Source organism: Haliotis asinina, chromosome 9 (genome assembly GCF_037392515.1).
Source record: "Haliotis asinina isolate JCU_RB_2024 chromosome 9, JCU_Hal_asi_v2, whole genome shotgun sequence".
Lineage (NCBI taxonomy): Eukaryota > Metazoa > Mollusca > Gastropoda > Lepetellida > Haliotidae > Haliotis > Haliotis asinina.
In genome coordinates this window covers 11,691,240-11,708,900 of record NC_090288.1, presented here as the reverse complement: position 1 = coordinate 11,708,900, position 17,661 = coordinate 11,691,240, and the positions used below count along the sequence as shown (strand labels likewise).

Genomic DNA, 17,661 nt, shown 5'->3' with positions numbered 1-17,661 from the left:
TTACCCTAGATGTCGTGAAGTGTGTCTATTTCATGGCTGTCAACCGCTTTCCCCAACAAATCTCAACTGTCAACAACTCTCTCAAGCTAAATGGCAGTGTATATTTTGACAAGCTTGCTCACAGTAGCGTTTGAACCAAACATCACCAGTTACAGTCTCTGCAATACACTGTATTTTAGAATACCAGTAACACCACTCTAATTATGCCCCGCCACGAAGTGCGAGACCTCAGAGGAATATTGCTTTTAGCTCCGTCTCCCCGTCCGTTCCTCCCTCCCAGAAAATGGGGACAGATTTTTAGAAAAACCGTTACGGATTGGGATCCAAATAAATGTCTTGATGGACTTCGAAAACGGAAACCGCGTTATGATTCTTCTTTCCAGAGTTATGTCCCTTGTCATGTGTTTCTTCACTTAGTACACGGGATCCCCAATAGGGACAGATTTTCTCAAAAGCCGTCATAAGTAGAGAAACCAAATGTGTAATGCAATGTATTTTCAGGACACAAATGCTCGATTAAATTCAAAAACGGCAGCCGTTTTACAATTCTTTACAGAGTTATGGCCCTTGTTATGTGTTTCCGAACTTTATGCACGGTATCCCTGATGGGAGCCGATTTTCTCAGTACCTATTATAAATAAGGGAACCAAATGTGTACAGTGCACCCTGTCCAACTCGGACTCTGTCTTTCTCCGATTGCTGTATAAACTGGATTGAAGTTAAGGTCAGAGCCATCAGGCATCGATATAAAGTTAAATCATCGCCTAAGTTCAGGGCTGATTATTTTGGAAGGAGTAAAAGACATCAATGACACTGTTCAAGAGGAGTCTAGACCAGACAATTCAGCATTAGCATCGATCTGTGTATCTTGGAATCGATGACGTGTGTCAACCAACATGCTGGACAAACTACGTCAGGGATATTGGTATTTTTAAGATTGATATTTCATCAGTGTGTCAATGAATAAATAGGTCATTATTCATATTATCCAAATTTACACATATCACTAATTATTTATGTCCAGTACACATATGTTAACTCTGTGGCTAAAATGACGTATGACGTATGACGTATGACGTATACCCATACGGGAACGGACACGGGAAAATAACGGCCAGCAAGTCTTAACTGGACACGCAGAAGCGAACTACACAGACATGTTGTATATCATGCTGTATATCATGTTGTACATCATGTTGTATATCATGCTGTATATCATGTTGTACATCATGCTGTATATCATGCTGTATATCATGTTGTATATCATGTTGTATATCATGCTGTATATCATGTTGTATATCATGTTGTATATCATGTTGTATATCATGTTGTATATCATGTTGTATATCATGCTGTATATCATGCTGTATATCATGTTGCATATCATGCTGTACATCATGCTGTATATCATGTTGTATATCATGCTGTATATCATGCTGTAAATCATGTTGTATATCATGTTGTATATCATGCTGTATATCATGTTGTATATCATATTGTATATCATGCTGTATATCATGCTGTACATCATGTTGTATATCATGTTGTATATCATGCTGTATATCATGTTGTATATCATGCTGTACATCATGTTGTATATCATATTGTATATCATGCTGTATATCATGTTGTATATCATGTTGTATATCATGCTGTATATCCTGCTGTACATCATGTTGTATATCATGTTGTATATCATGTTGTATATCATGTTGTATATCATGCTGTACATCATGTTGTATATCATATTGTATATCATGCTGTATATCATGTTGTATATCATGTTGTATATCATGTTGTATATCATGCTGTACATCATGTTGTATATCATGTTGTATGTCATGTTGCACATCATGCTGTATATCATGTTGTATATCATGTTGTATATCATGTTGCATATCATGCTGTATATCATGCTGTATATCATGTTGTATATCATGTTGTATATCATGTTGTATATCATGTTGTATATCATGCTGTATATCATGTTGCATGTCATGTTGTATATCATGTTGTATATCATGTTGTATATCATGTTGCATATCATGTTGTATATCATGTTGTATATCATGTTGTATATCATGTTGTATATCATGCTGTATATCATGTTGCATATCATGCTGTATATCATGCTGTATATCATGTTGTATATCATGTTGTATATCATGCTGTATATCATGTTGTATATCATGTTGTATATCATGCTGTATATCATGCTGTATATCATGTTGTATATCATGCTGTATATCATGCTGTACATCATGTTGTATATCATGTTGTATATCATGTTGCATATCATGCTGTATATCATGCTGTATATCATGTTGTATATCATGTTGTATATCATGTTGTATATCATGTTGTATATCATGCTGCATATCATGTTGCATATCATGCTGTATATCATGCTGTATATCATGTTGTATATCATGCTGTATATCATGCTGTATATCATGTTGTATATCATGCTGTATATCATGTTGTATATCATGTTGCATATCATGCTGTATATCATGCTGTATATCATGTTGTATATCATGTTGTATATCATGCTGTATATCATGCTGTATATCATGTTGTATATCATGTTGTATATCATTAGGAAGACCTGGAGGGCATGGACATAATGACCTGACAACGTCCAAGTGTGATCATGTGTTCATGAGCTCACAAATTGGTTCTGAAAATGTATTTCTGCAAAAGGTTCCAGTAGAATGCGCACGACTTATAGCCATATTTTCCCGTGTATCGTCAACAGTTGACTTGCCATTACATGTGTTCGTGGCATATGCCACTTGGTACCATCGCTGTTTCTATCATATTCAAAATTAATCGCTGATTTGGAAATGTCATGCATGACTACTCGAGACAAAAATGAGTTTCTCATTCTGTTCAGTTTTTGCATTTTTCCACGAAAACACAATTTTAAGACACTATGTAAAACATTTGACGGGTTGTCATGAATTCTTCACAACTGACAAGAAAAACGTCAGTTACAATGAGTTTTACGCCGCTTTTAGTAATATTCCAGCAATATCACTTCGGGATGACACCAGAAATGGGCTCCAAACATCGTATCCATGTGGTGAGTGAGTGAGTTCGTCACCATTCCAGGAATACCACGACGGTATATTCATGGGGAATCGAACCCGGCGTGGCTCTTTAACCACTTGGCTACCTCACCGGCAACCTAGCACCAAGTACATGGTTACTGGAAGTACATTGGGAAGAGCACGAACAAAGAATTAATGAGTGAGTTTAGTTTTACGCCACACTCAGCAATATCCCACCGATATGGCGACGGTCTGTAAATTATCGAGTCTAGAACAGACAATTCAGCATTAGCATCGATCTGTGGATCTTGGAATCGATGATGTGTGTCAACCAAGTCAGAGAGCCTGACCACCCGATCCCGTTAGTCGCCTCACAACAAGCATAGTCGCCTTTTGTGACAAGCATGAGTTGCTGAAGACCTATTCTACCCATTGATGCAGATGGGGACAAATGTAGATAATGTCTTGTTGGTGACACCAGAAACAGACTCCATGCATTGTACCCAAGTGGGAATCGAACCCGACTCTTAAGCGTGACTAACGAAAGTGTAAACCACTAAACCACCCCTTCACCTTTGGGTCGAGTGAATTACTAGGTCAGATGAAGGTCAGGGGATCTGAAGTTTGTGGCGATGTTTCGTTCTGTATCAAAAAGATTCTTCTCATTATAAAGTTAAATTATCGCTTAAGTTCAGGGCTGATTATTTTTGAAAGAGTTAAAGACATCAATGACACTGTTCAAGAGGAGTCTGTTTCAGTTTTCTGAACTCATTTACCCTTTGGTGGGTTACATTTGGTCCATCCATTCCTGGCATAAGCTTTGATTTCCTTTATCTTCAAACCATATATTGAGTAACGCACATGCGAAGTGTTGGCGTTAAACACATTCGGCCCGCCAGGTACAATGAGACACATGCCCAATCGTTGATTGAAACACACATGGTAGTGACGACTGTTCGTTTTCTATTTGCCGGCGTGGGGCCCGTCAGAGACGTACCTACAGGAGGGGCGGTAGAAGTCCCACGGTGGCTCACAGTTATACGGACAATGGTACAGGTCATACTCACCTGGGAACTAAATATATCACATCCAGACTGAGTTTTCAGTCTACCAGTAACAAGAAGCTTCTCGAGAGTGTTCAAGGCACTTTAATAAAGTTTGAAAATCAGTATGAACAATGTTTGATATCTTGATACTAAGATCCTACCAGTTATGAAATAAAATGTGAAATAAAATATTGAAAAATATAGTAAGTAGCATTTACATTGTTTCATGATCAAAACTAGTGAGATTGTACTAAATGAATGGGGAAGACACTCAAATACCAACACACACACACGCGCGCGCGTGCGCACACACGCGCACACACATATTATTGCTGAGCTGAAATATGAAAGTTGGTCTGGCAACTTCGGGAAAAGATTAATACGTTTTCAAAGTTACCAGTCCCGGTGTCTGGTAGAATTTTCTGTTAAGTCTCCCACATGAGCATCGATATAAGCAATTAGGAAGCGATAACATGTGCGAGCCTGACAACATGATCTCGTAAGTTGCCCCTCACGACAAGCATGAGTTACTGATGATCAATTCTAACCCGGATCTTAGAGTTACCCGATAGAGAATAAGGGTGAATAAGGAAATATTGGTATCTTCTATGTTTTATGTTCAGTGTGATTTTACAACAACATATATTTGCTAACAATTGCAGGCACGAAGTGTAGCGTTAAAGATTTTAGAATCGCCACACACCCCGGTGTAGACCAGTCTCTGATTCACGCACACGGTGTAGTAACCGGAGCCGGGACGATTTGGGTAGGCGTTGAGGCCGTCGGGACGGTTCCTGCAGGAGGGGCTGTTGATGTAACAGGGAGGGCCACAGTCTTTTCCCCCGAGACATGCGTATCTGGTATACTCACCTGGAAACAGACATAACACAAGGTTAAAAATTGTCCAAGGTTGTAAACAATCACGTGGTCGACATCATGAGCACCGATTGTGCAATTTAGATACGATGACATGTAAGTGGAATACTGCTGCGTGCGATGTTGAACAAATGTTCATTCTCTTGGATTCAAGGTAGAGATTAGAAGCCAGGATACTAACATTTCCCCAGGGGTTCTGCTCTGTTGCCACACTGGACCATGCTGTAGTGTTCACATCTCTGTGTGTCGGGATTGTACATTTGAGGCGGTTGACACTCCTGTAGATTTTTCTCCCAGTTTAGTTTAGCGGCGGGGGCACTGCAGTTGTAGTACTGGGCACACTTCGTCGGATGGGCGATCAGTGTCTGCGTCGTCGTCAAACAAATGGGGTTGACGTCGTCTTTGGGTGAAATCAGTGCTGATGCTAGAATCAGATCGAAGAGATGAAGTTATGGGTGAAGACTGTGAAGTTCACCTCACGTTACTCTAAAGTCCACCCCACACTTTTTTCCGGTGGCAACAAATACCCCAACACTCATCTACCACACCCCTCTCCCTCAAGCTGGTCATGCTCCTCATTACACCCGTCTTTCCACCCAAACCTGTTTATCGGTCCACCCTTATTTCCAAAGGAAGCGGTAGGTGGTCTTGTGGTTGGAATGTTCTCTTATCACTTGACCCTTTTAAAATCATTACCGCTGCTAGCCATAGATTATGTTATGAACGATCCCTTAGTTTATTTAAAGCTCACTCACTTACCTATTTCTTCAACAAAACAAATCTCCCTCTTTCTCTATATACTCCACACAACAGACATCACAGCCAAAATAGTACAACACAATACAATAGACAAAACGACACAACAAAACGCACTCATTCTCTCTCTCACAAAACAGCAACAGCATCTCTCTCTCTCTCTCTCTCTCTCTCTCTCTCTCTCTCTCTCTCTCACTCTCTTGCACAATCACAACAGCACATACTTCCATAACGTCGACGATACAAAATACAACATCCACCTGCAAAACACATGACAGAATCACACAAAAGACCCAACAAACACAATAATACAAAAAGCGAGATCTGCTTACATGACTCCAGGGCGACCATCAGCGCCATCAGCAAGCACAACACCCGACACTCGTTCATCCTGGGTCTGTAGGATCCACGTCTACATGAAACAATTCCATGCATTACACTGTTGGAGATGATAGAAACGAAATTTCAGATATTGTATCTTAAATAGACCGAAAACTACTCAAAACTGGAACGGACATATCAAGTTAACTACAAATATATTGTCTGAGGTATAAACGCCCACTTAGAATGGATTTTAAAAAGCATGGTCAGTTAAAACGCCAACCACTTCCATTTTAATGTAAAGTCCTAATTTACGTATATCTGTCTCACTCGTCAATGTTATATGTTCTTAATATAGATGGAATGTGCACAAACACCACACACGTGTGTGTCTGTGTGTATGAGTGTGTGAACGTGTGTCTGTCTGTCTGTGTGTGTGTGTCTCTCTCTCTCTGACTGTGTCTGTGTTTGTGTGTGTTATAATCAATTTATGTACAGCATATATTATTCAAAGGTCAGATTTACACGGTGAGCATACAATTAGAAGGAAGTCAAAATGGCGAATACATATGTATGCATCACATATAATTCTTCTGGCATGTCTTAGTTGAATATTATTCCACTTCCTTCTAATTATTGTATCATACAGTCTGGTACATATAACGAACATTTACCTTCCCAACGCTGTATCTGCTCCGGGACAGGTGCTTGTGGTAGTTATGAGATACGACTTCTTGGACGAAGAGTACGTTGTTCCCACTGACGTTCCCACAGCCGTTATCAGACAAGGCGGAACATGGAATAAGTGTGACTTCACTCGCACGTACTTAATGTAACCTACAATTTACCAGCTCTTGAACATTTGAATGACAGTATGAGAAATGACCATATTGTGATCTAAAGAGCAGATATGTTTTTCTATCATGCAAGGATATCTTAACTCTCCATGTGGTGTAGGGCGCCTTCACCAATGACCACAAACACGGGCACTGAAACAGGTGAGCGTTAGCTTTTCGGGGTGCAATCTTTATCTATTCCTTGTAAGGGTTAAGGTGTTACCCTAGATGTCGTGAAGTGTGTCTATTTCATGGCTGTCAACCGCTTACCCCAACAAATCTCAACTGTCAACATCTCTCTCAAGCTAAATGGCAGTGTATATTTTGACAAGCTTGCTCACAGTAGCGTTTGAACCAAACATCACCAGTTACAGTCTCTGCAATACACTGTATTTTAGAATACCAGTAACACCACTCTAACTATGCCCCGCCACGAAGTGCGAGACCTCAGGGAAATATTGCTTTTAGCTCCTTCTGTCCGTCCGTTCCTCCCTCCCAGAAAATGGGGACAGATTTTTAGAAAAACCGTTACGGATTGGGATCCAAATAAATGTCTTGATGGACTTCGAAAACGGAAACCGTGTTATGATTCTTCTTTCCAGAGTTATGCCCCTTGTCATGTGTTTCTTCACTTAGTACACGGGATCCCCAATACGGACAGATTTTCTCAAATCATATATAGAGAAACCAAATGTGTAATGTAATGTATTTTCAGGACACAGATGCTCGATTAAATTCAAAAACGGCAGCCGTTTTACAATTATTTACAGAGTTATGGCCCTTGTTATGTGTTTCTTAACTTTATGCACGGTATCCCTGATGGGAGCCGATTTTCTCAGTACCTATTATAAATAAGGGAACCAAATGTGGTACAGTGCACCCTGTCCAACACGGACTCTGTCTTTCTCCGATTGCTGTATAAACTGGATTTTCATGATTGGTCATTCCTTATTTGGCAGTGATACTCACTTAAGGGTCACGTGATGGTCCTCTTTCTTCTGCATATTCCGGCAAGACTTGAGCTGACATTCACCAACTATACTCAGATTTAAATATTCAAGTATCTTTCAGGTGTTCAATCAGATGTAACTTGTGATGCCTAACTTGAATTTTCGAATTTTGGTGCTTGTGTCAGTACCATGAATACACATTTTGTTGCCTTGATCCTTTGCACTTTATGAACAATGTAAGATATGTTACAAAACAAATAAATAATAATAAAAACACTTGAAGAATTGTCCAGTCAGTTATTTAATATGTACACACTGTAAGTCCCAATGCAGGCGGAATCAGCTACCATTCGCTCGTTTCTTTTTCAATATGTGGTCCTTCAAATTAGCCGTACGACAGCCGTACGATAGCCGTACGCGTGTTCGTGGTTGTAGCAAGAACCATTTGACGGGGTTCATTGATAGCGGAGTTGTATCTATCACATGACTGCATTCGTGACCAACTCGTGTTATAGATGGGTTGGGGTTTTTTTTGTTTTTGCTTATCTGCTTAAAGTGAAGTAGAAAACATGTTTGTTAACATTCTGACGTACGTATTACCACATCTTCACCTTATATTTGCAACTATATTTCTGAAAAGTGTTTAATGATCACAAATGGGATTATTTTCTTTTTGGTTATGTAATAAAATCTATTAAAAAAACCTAGCTGCATTAAATCCCAAATCAGAAACTCAAAAGTAACATAAAATTATTACTCTGATTGAACATTCGGGTAATGTTGCTGTCACAAGGAATTTGAAATGAACTAGCTAAACATACATGACTGGCCAAAGAAAAGTGACACTAAAATATTCCCAGAGATCTGAAATATATACCAAATGCTAAATATTAAAGTTGATTAGTTACATAGAGATATATAGTGAAGAACAAAAGAACCGCAACTCTGGCTTTTTTTTTCAAGTTTTTAAATAGAAGACATAAACATAAACGTTTACTTTTAAGAGATTTCATTTTTTTCGAAAATTGCGTTTATTTGGCTTTTAAGTATAGTATTATTGCTTTGAAACTCGTAGCGATATATAATTACAAGCACGAGGCATGGTGGGCGAGTTGGCTAAGGAGCCAGGCTAGTGATCCAGCGAGGTTGAGGTTTCGGGATCGAGCCCACCTGTGACCGGGTGTAAAAACCTTGGAGTCAACTTTGTGTGCAGACTCTTTCAGTATTGTCACAACCCCTAGTGTACAGTACACAACCCTGTGCACTTAAAAGAACCCACGAATCCGTTGGTATATGACCGGATGGTGGCCACATGAACACGTGTATACACCTAGTTGCGGGTACGGCAACGTGCAGTAAACTTAAACAAAGTGCTGTGACTATGTGTCCCAGTCCACCAAGCTGTCAAATGGGTACCTCGTTAGGATGAGAGAGCCACAATAAAGTCGGTACGCCTAGTGGACTCAAAGTAGACTCAAGTTTTGTTAAGAAGATCTGTAAAAGTTTTAAAAGAACCCATTTTCCTATGCTTGCATGCATACATACAGTGAAAATGGGTTCTTTTAAAACTTTTACAGATCTTCTTAACAAAACTTGAGTCTACTTTTCCGAAGAACAACACCCAGAATTAGTCCATCTATACCACAACGGCGCTAAATAATAAGGATCCAGTGGTTGACATCATGAACAGCCATATACCGGTGGCACACACGCAGTCAGCGACTGAACACTGGACCCTCACCTTAATTCTCTGTTATATCCAGTTCGTGTAATAGTGAGAATGCACTTGATCAGAATTTGTCACCTTTCATTTTTTCGACCAAGGTTCGATTCACACACTCACTCTCCAGCAGATTAGTCGGTTATGGCGTCCGTTATAACTCCAAACTGGTTATACCACCAGATAGGATTTCCTTTCTCAATATAATTATAATTCCCTGGACATAAATAGCCAAACTGGATATAGCGCCACCTCAAGTTTTATACAGTCAAGTTTGATCACCCAAACCATTGCATGTTGATGTAATGCAAGAGTTAATCCTTTTCCTGATCTAAATCAGTATACCCATGGGAAACACAACACAAAATAGTCGATGATCATCGGAATGCGGCACAACGACCCCTCAGATTTTGTCTGATCGTCAAAAGTACTAAGGACATAGCTAACAGAACTGTGCTGTCTAATGTGAAGTTGTTGATAAGAATCATGTGAATCACGAGCGTGCTTTCGTTGACCTAACGGCTCTCGCTGGCCCAACTGAGTGTATTTCTGACGATCTTGCGGCTTGTTGTGGTAACTGTACGTGTGCTTTCAGCAGTTTTAGGAAATGTATTATTATTTTTTTTATTTTTATTTTTTTACAGATTGAGATAGAAATGCAGCAGAGAGGGTTTGGGTGATCCTTATTATTATTATTATTATTATTATTATTATTATTATTATTATTATTATTATTATTATTTACAGATTAGAATGAAAATGCAGCAGAGAGGGTTCTGGTGATCCTGGCAAAGGATTTAGAGACAGACAAAAAAGCAATGGACTGAAGGAGTCCCCCTGAAATATTCCCCTTCTGATTGGAATAGATTCCGATGTCTGCACCTCTCCTTGCGAGTACATCTCAAGTTGAGTCGACCAGCAACTCATTAAAGACTTGAGTAAATGAAGTAGTCGCTCAGGGAGGTCAATACACTGAAGAGACTTCAGAATCTATTCGTGAGGGACAGAGTCGTATGCCTTTTTTATTATTATTATTATTATTTTACAGATTAGAATGAAAATGCAGCAGAGAGGGTTCGGGTGATCCTGGCACAGTCAGGCTGGTCAAGCTCATCATCAGCTCAGGGCCCTCGCCCCCTCTACACGCAGCCCAGACAGCGAATGGGACTTCTCCCAGGAAACACTGCCTAGTCGAACCCACCAAGAACTTTCCGGAGAATATGGAGGCTCCCCAACACTGCAGCCTTCTGCATTACCCAGATTGTCAAAAGGGCTGTGCTCCCGGTGGAGAACCCGGGCACTCTCCTCATCTGCGCCAAGAGATCAGGAGGTACCAAACCAAGGGCACCGAGAACAATGGGGAGCCTGACGACAGTGTACTTGGGATGCAAGCGAGACATTTCAAAGGCGAGGTCCGCATATTTATCATGCTTTTCCTGAATCTTGCCAATCACATTGCTGTCAAAAGGGACAGAAAATTCAATGATATAAATAATTGCATTGGCTTTATAAAAAAGGACAAGATCAGGTTTGTTGGTTGGTATTCGTCTCAGGCTGTATATTGGCCTATTCCAGAGAAGTTTAAAAGCATCATTTTCCAGGACGCCCTGGACATGTTCAGGGTCATACCATGGATGGACCTCGGAGTCAAAGCCACAGGCATGGCGGAGACGATAATAAAAGCAGCGAGCCATGCCATCATGTCTTTTGAGATATGCAGTTTGTGCCAAGGAAGGGCATCCACTGACAAGGTGTTGGACAGTCTCTGTAAATTCATTGCAAAGACGACATTTCATATTGATATTTTCTTTAAGAATCACATTCTGGCGATTGCGAGTGGGAAGTGACTGGTCCTGAGCAGCAAAAAGGAAGCCCTCAGTTTCACATTTGAGACCAGCCGACTTCATCCAGGCGAAGGAGTCGGTTGGATTGCTGTTCTGTTCCACACACTGCATGTAAACACGATGCAATGGCTTCTCCGAAAGCTTCTCCACAAAGGACCGACTCTGGGCAGACTTGGTGAAAGACTTCACCTGGTTTACTCCCATCACTGTACCGTCCAGCAGTACATCGCCATCAACAAAATCAACGTCAAATTTCAAATTGTGTCCAACAACCTTGGCACGCTTAAAGTAGCTGTGGAATTCCTTGCTTTCATCATGAATCTTGACGTGCATCACCAGAGGACCATCTGACAAATAAATATGTGCAAAAGTACACAATAAAATTCTGTCATGAAGAGCTTCCACATTAATCAAACCCCGTCCTCCTGAATTGATTGGCATATATAAACGATTAAGAGAGGAACGAGGGTGGTGTGCTCTGTTATCAGACATGATCCTTCTGGTCAGGCGGTCAAGACTCTGGATGTCTTGTTTTGTCCAATCAACTACTCCAAAGGAGTAGGAGAGGACTGGCACAGCAAAAGTATTGGTGGCTTTGACTTTGTTTCGAGCATTTAGCTCTGAACTCCAGATTTTCTTTAAACGAGATTTATACTCGGCCCGAAGTTTATCTTGAATCAGGGCATTCTGGAGCTTGTCTCGAACTTGCATTCCAAGATAGGTGTAGGCCTGATCTTCCACAAGATGCTCAATAACTCCCCCCCCCTTGTAACTTGACCGATCCATCATTAGCTACCTTGCCACGTTTCAGATGAAGAGTATTACATTTGTCGAGTCCAAATGTCATGCCAATATCATTAGAGAAGGACTCGACAAGGAGAACCTGTTCTTTCAAATTGGTCTCTCCTTTGGCAAGGAGCTCGATGTCATCCATATAGAGGAGATGAGTGAGAGGTGTTGGGGATCTGTGCTGAGGAGGTCCGGGATGGTACCCTTCCTCCCCGTTGAGCAGAAAACTCAAAGGATTTAGAGACAGACAAAAAAGCAATGGACTGAAGGAGTCCCCCTGAAATATTCCCCTTCTGATTGGAATAGATTCCGATGTCTGCACCTCTCCTTGCGAGTACATCTCAAGTTGAGTCGACCAGCAACTCATTAAAGACTTGAGTAAATCAAGTAGTCGCTCAGGGAGGTCAATACACTGAAGAGACTTCAGAATCCATTCGTGAGGGACAGAGTCGTATGCCTTTTTTATTATTATTATTATTATTTTACAGATTAGAATGAAAATGCAGCAGAGAGGGTTCGGGTGATCCTGGCACAGTCAGGCTGGTCAAGCTCATCATCAGCTCAGGGCCCTCGCCCCCTCTACACGCAGCCCAGACAGCGAATGGGACTTCTCCCAGGAAACACTGCCTAGTCGAACCCACCAAGAACTTTCCGGAGAATATGGAGGCTCCCCAACACTGCAGCCTTCTGCATTACCCAGATTGTCAGAAGGGCTGTGCTCCCGGTGGAGAACCCGGGCACTCTCCTCATCTGCGCCAAGAGATCAGGAGGTACCAAACCAAGGGCACCGAGAACAATGGAGAGCCTGACGACAGTGTACTTGGGATGCAAGCGAGACATTTCAAAGGCGAGGTCCGCATATTTATCATGCTTTTCCTGAATCTTGCCAATCACATTGCTGTCAAAGGGGACAGAAAATTCAATGATATAAATAATTGCATTGGTTTTATCAAAAAGGACAAGATCAGGTTTGTTGGCTGGAATTCGTCTCAGGCTGTATATTGGCATATTCCAGAGAAGTTTAAAAGCATCATTTTCCAGGACGCCCTGGACATGTTCAGGGTCATACCATGGATGGACCTCGGAGTCAAAGCCACAGGCATGGCGGAGACGATGATAAAAGCAGCGAGCCATGCCATCATGTCTTTTAAGATATGCTGTTTGTGCCAAGGAAGGGCATCCACTGACAAGGTGTTGGACAGTCTCTGTAAATTCATTGCAAAGACGACATTTCACATTGATGTTTTCTTTAAGAATCACATTCTGGCGATTGCGAGTGGGAAGTGACTGGTCCTGAGCAGCAAAAAGGAAGCCCTCAGTTTCACATTTGAGACCAGCCGACTTCATCCAGGCGAAGGAGTCGGTTGGATTGCTGTTCTGTTCCACACACTGCATGTAAACACGATGCAATGGCTTCTCCGAAAGCTTCTCCACAAAGGACCGACTCTGGGCAGACTTGGTGAAAGACTTCACCTGGTTTACTCCCATCACTGTACCGTCCAGCAGTACATCGCCATCAACAAAATCAACTTCAAATTTCAAATTGTGTCCAACAACCTTGGCACGCTTAAAGTAGCTGTGGAATTCCTTGCTTTCATCATGAATCTTGACGTGCATCACCAGAGGATCATCTGACAAATAAATATGTGCAAAAGTACACAATAACATTCTGTCATGAAGAGCTTCCACATTAATCAAACCCCGACCTCCTAAATTGATTGGCATATATAAACGATTAAGAGAGGAACGAGGGTGGTGTGCTCTGTTATCAGACATGATCCTTCTGGTCAGGCGGTCAAGACTCTGGATGTCTTGTTTTGTCCAATCCACTACTCCAAAGGAATAGGAGAGGACTGGCACAGCAAAGGCATTCTGGAGCTTGTCTCGAACTTGCATTCCAAGATAGGTGTAGGCCTGATCTTCCACAAGATGCTCAATAACTCCTCCCCCTTGTAACTTGACCGATCCATCATTAGTTACCTTGCCACGTTTCAAATGAAGAGTATTACATTTGTCGAGTCCAAACGTCATGCCTATATCATTAGAGACGGACTCGACAAGGAGAACCTGTTCTTTCAAATTGGTCTCTCCCTTGGCAAGGAGCTCGATGTCATCCATGTAGAGGAGATGAGTAAGAGGTGTTGGGGATCTGTGCTGAGGAGGTCCGGGATGATAGCCCTCCTCCCTATTGAGCAGAAAACTCAAAGGATTCAGAGACAGACAAAAAAGCAAAGGACTAAAGGAGTCCCCCTGGAAAATTCCCCTTCTAATTGGAATAGATTCCGAAGTCTGCACCTGCCCTTGTGAGTACATCTCAAGTTGAGTCGACCAGCAACTCATTAAAGACTTGAGTAAATGAAGTAATCGCTCAGGGAGGTCAATACACTGAAGAGACTTCAGAATCCATTCGTGAGGGACAGAGTCGTATGCCTTTTTGTAGTCTATCCAGCACATGGAGAGGTTGCGGTGATATGTTTTAGCCTCTTCCAAAATCATTTTCTGTACAAGAAGTTGACCCTTGCACCCCCAACATCCCTTTCTCGCCCCCTTCTGCTCCCTGTAAATTATCTCATTGGAAGAGCAGTAACATGACACGAGGTTTGTCAAACACCCTGTGAATAATTTATAATGAGTATTTAGACATGTGATAGGGCGGAAGTTTTTGGGATCAGTCAAGTCTCCTGTTTTGGGAAGGAGTATTGTGCGACCTTTGCAGAACCATGGAGGAACATCACCTGTATCCACAAGAGAATTGAAACAGTGAAGGAGTGGTGCTTGGACACAGGGAAACAGTTTCCAGTACCGGTTTCGAATGCCATCAGGCCCTGGAGCTGTATTAGATTTGGACTTTTTAATGACACTTTTAAGGCAATCTGGTGAGATGTAACACACAAACGACCTAGTTACTTTCTCATGCATTGCATGGTCATAATCACTGACCCATGGTGCCTCCAGGTTACAGTTGCCGGGTACAGACCACAACTGTTTCCAGAACCTTTCATTGGCAGCCATGGGAGGCCGTTTATCATGCTCACCATCACCACTTGTTTTAAGTTGCCTATAGAATTGCTTTTCATTATTTTTGAAAAGTTTATTTTGTTTGATAAATTTGTTTCTCTTTTCCCATTTTTTCTTTCTTTCAGTCCAAACTTTTATTTTTGCCTTAAGGGAATCGACAATTTGGAGAAGTACATTTTCTTTTGTTGTTTTGTACTGTAATTTTAATTTTCTCCAGATTGCCTTTTGTCGTTTAGACATGGGATTCCCTGATGATCTTAATTTCAGGCACAGTTCTATCCAGGAAATATATTTTCTAGTTTCTGTTAATTTTACTTGAAACCGGTTTTTTCTTGGTTTATTTTTAGTAGTATTAGAAGACTTTTCTTTGGAAACTGTGTGAAGTTCCTCCAAGGTTCGAGCGGCAGCATAGACACAACAATTTACTTCATGTAATGAACAGTCCGCAGGAAGTTTTAAAGAGATAATTTCATTAAGTAAATCAATTTCATTTTTGGGAAAAGACATGTTTAGTTGTTTAATTGGCCTCCGTTTCTCTAAAGGTAAATCACAAATTTCCTCATAAATAGAAGTAAACAAAATATAAACAGGGTTTTCGGTAAGGTCTGCAACTGAAGAAGAGGAAGATTGAGGGTCCAAAATTTCGGGGCCAATTGTCTCTTTCTCGGAAGAGTTTCCACCAGGAAGAGGAAAGAGGTTGACGCGGACGTCCATAAGAAGTTTTGGGTCTGCTGCCACCTGAGTATTTTGCTCTTGCAAAGGTTCCTGACGGGCACCAGTTGTGGGTTGAACTGGCTCACGGGGCATAAGATGTTTTAGCCTCCGGAGTTGATCTCGGAGATTTTGCTCCGTCAGGTAAGCATACATGGGCATGGCATTGTCCCAGTGCAGCTTAAGCGATTTGCCATTTATGCGTGGATTGTCAGGCCATCCAGTCGCCATCGCACATTCAAGTAGTGTGGATTTTAGATGTTGTGACCAAGATATTCTTGGTCGGGTTCTGTGCCTTCCCCTGGGGCAAGTCCCATCTCCAGTGTGGTTGGTGTCACTACCGGAGGAAGGCTGACTGGGCTGCGGAGTTGTAAGATGTTTTTCTCCTTGTTTGTCTGTAATTTTATTATTATTATTATTATTATTATTATAAGTGTTCTTGTATAGCGCACAAATCAAACTGCAAGGCAATTTCTCTAGGCACTAGGTATTTTCCCTCGATCACCGGATGTCAATCTCAACAGCACATCGTATTTCAATCTCAACTCCCTAGGGAGTATACAACTCTTGCTGCCACTAGGCGCACCGAGTTTATTGTGGCTCTCTCATCCTAACGAGGTACCCAATTCACAGTTGGGTGGACTGGGACACATAGTCACAGCACTTTCTCCAAGTTTACTGCACGTTGCCGTACCCGCAACTAGGTGTATACACGTGTTCATGTGGCCACCATCCGGTCATATACCAACGGATTCGTGGGTTCTTTTAAGTGCACAGGGTTGTGTACAGTGCACTAGGGGTTGTGACAACACTGAAAGAGTCTGCACACAAAGTTGACTCCAAGGTTTTTACACCCGGTCACAGGTGGGCTCGATCCCGAAACCTCAACCTCGCTGGATCACTAGCCTGGCTCCTTAGCCAACTCGTCCACCATGCCCCGTGCTTGTAATTATATATCGCTACGAGTTTCAAAGCAATAATACTATACTTAAAAGCCAAAGAAACGCAATTTTCGAAAAAAATGAAATCTCTTAAAAGTAAACGTTCATGTTTATGTCTTCTATTTAAAAACTTGACAAAAAGTCAGAGTTGCGTTTCTTTTGCTCTTCACTATATATCTCTATGTAACTAATCAGCTTTAATATTTAGCATTTGGTATGTATTTCAGATCTCTGGAAATATTTTAGTGTCACTTTTCTTTGGTGAATCATGTATTTTTAGCTAGTTCATTTCAAATTCCTTGTGACAGCAACATTACCCGAATGTTCAATCAGAGTAATAATTTTATGTTACTTTTGAGTTCCTGATTTGGGATTTAATGCAGCTAGGTTTTTTTAATAGATTTTATTACATAACCAAAAAGAAAATAATCCCATTTGTGATCATTAAACACTTTTCAGAAATATAGTTGCAAATATAAGGTGAAGATGTGGTAATACGTACGTCAGAATGTTAACAAACATGTTTTCTACTTCACTTTAAGCAGATAAGCAAAAACAAAAAAAACCCACATCTATAACACGAGTTGGTCACGAATGCAGTCATGTGATAGATACAACTCCGCCACCAATGAACCCCGTCAAATGGTTCTTGCTACAACCACGAACACGCGTACGGCTATCGTACGGCTGTCGTACGGCTAATCTGAAGGACCACATATTGAAAAAGAAACGAGCGAATGGTAGCTGATACCGCCTGCATTGGGACTTACAGTGTGTACATATTAAATAACTGACTGGAC

General features: G+C 41.2%; 1 protein-coding gene across 1 annotated transcript; it reads right to left on the bottom strand.

Moving 5' to 3' along the window:
- Positions 1–4,183: 4,183 nt before the first annotated feature.
- Positions 4,184–6,908, bottom strand: LOC137296978 (uncharacterized). Its single transcript, XM_067828911.1, has 4 exons — positions 6,727–6,908; positions 6,064–6,143; positions 5,157–5,399; positions 4,184–4,969 (listed from the first exon to the last, which is right to left on the bottom strand). Exons 2-4 carry the CDS (start codon positions 6,119–6,121, stop codon positions 4,749–4,751), a joined length of 522 nt encoding a protein of 173 aa, XP_067685012.1. The 5' UTR covers positions 6,122–6,143; positions 6,727–6,908; the 3' UTR covers positions 4,184–4,748.
- Positions 6,909–17,661: the final 10,753 nt, after the last annotated feature.

What these genes read in the sequence shown, in the direction of transcription:
- LOC137296978 (XM_067828911.1), bottom strand. Translation starts at nt 6,121, where the DNA reads ATGAACGAGTGTCGGGTGTTGTGCTTGCTGATGGCGCTGATGGTCGCC. An exon ending in GATGGTCGCCCTGGAGTCAT is followed by an intron (nt 5,400 to 6,063) that starts GTAAGCAGATCT and finishes ATCTGATTCTAG; the next exon opens with CATCAGCACTGATTTCACCC. An exon ending in AGCAGAACCCCTGGGGAAAT is followed by an intron (nt 4,970 to 5,156) that starts GTTAGTATCCTG and finishes GTCTGTTTCCAG; the next exon opens with GTGAGTATACCAGATACGCA.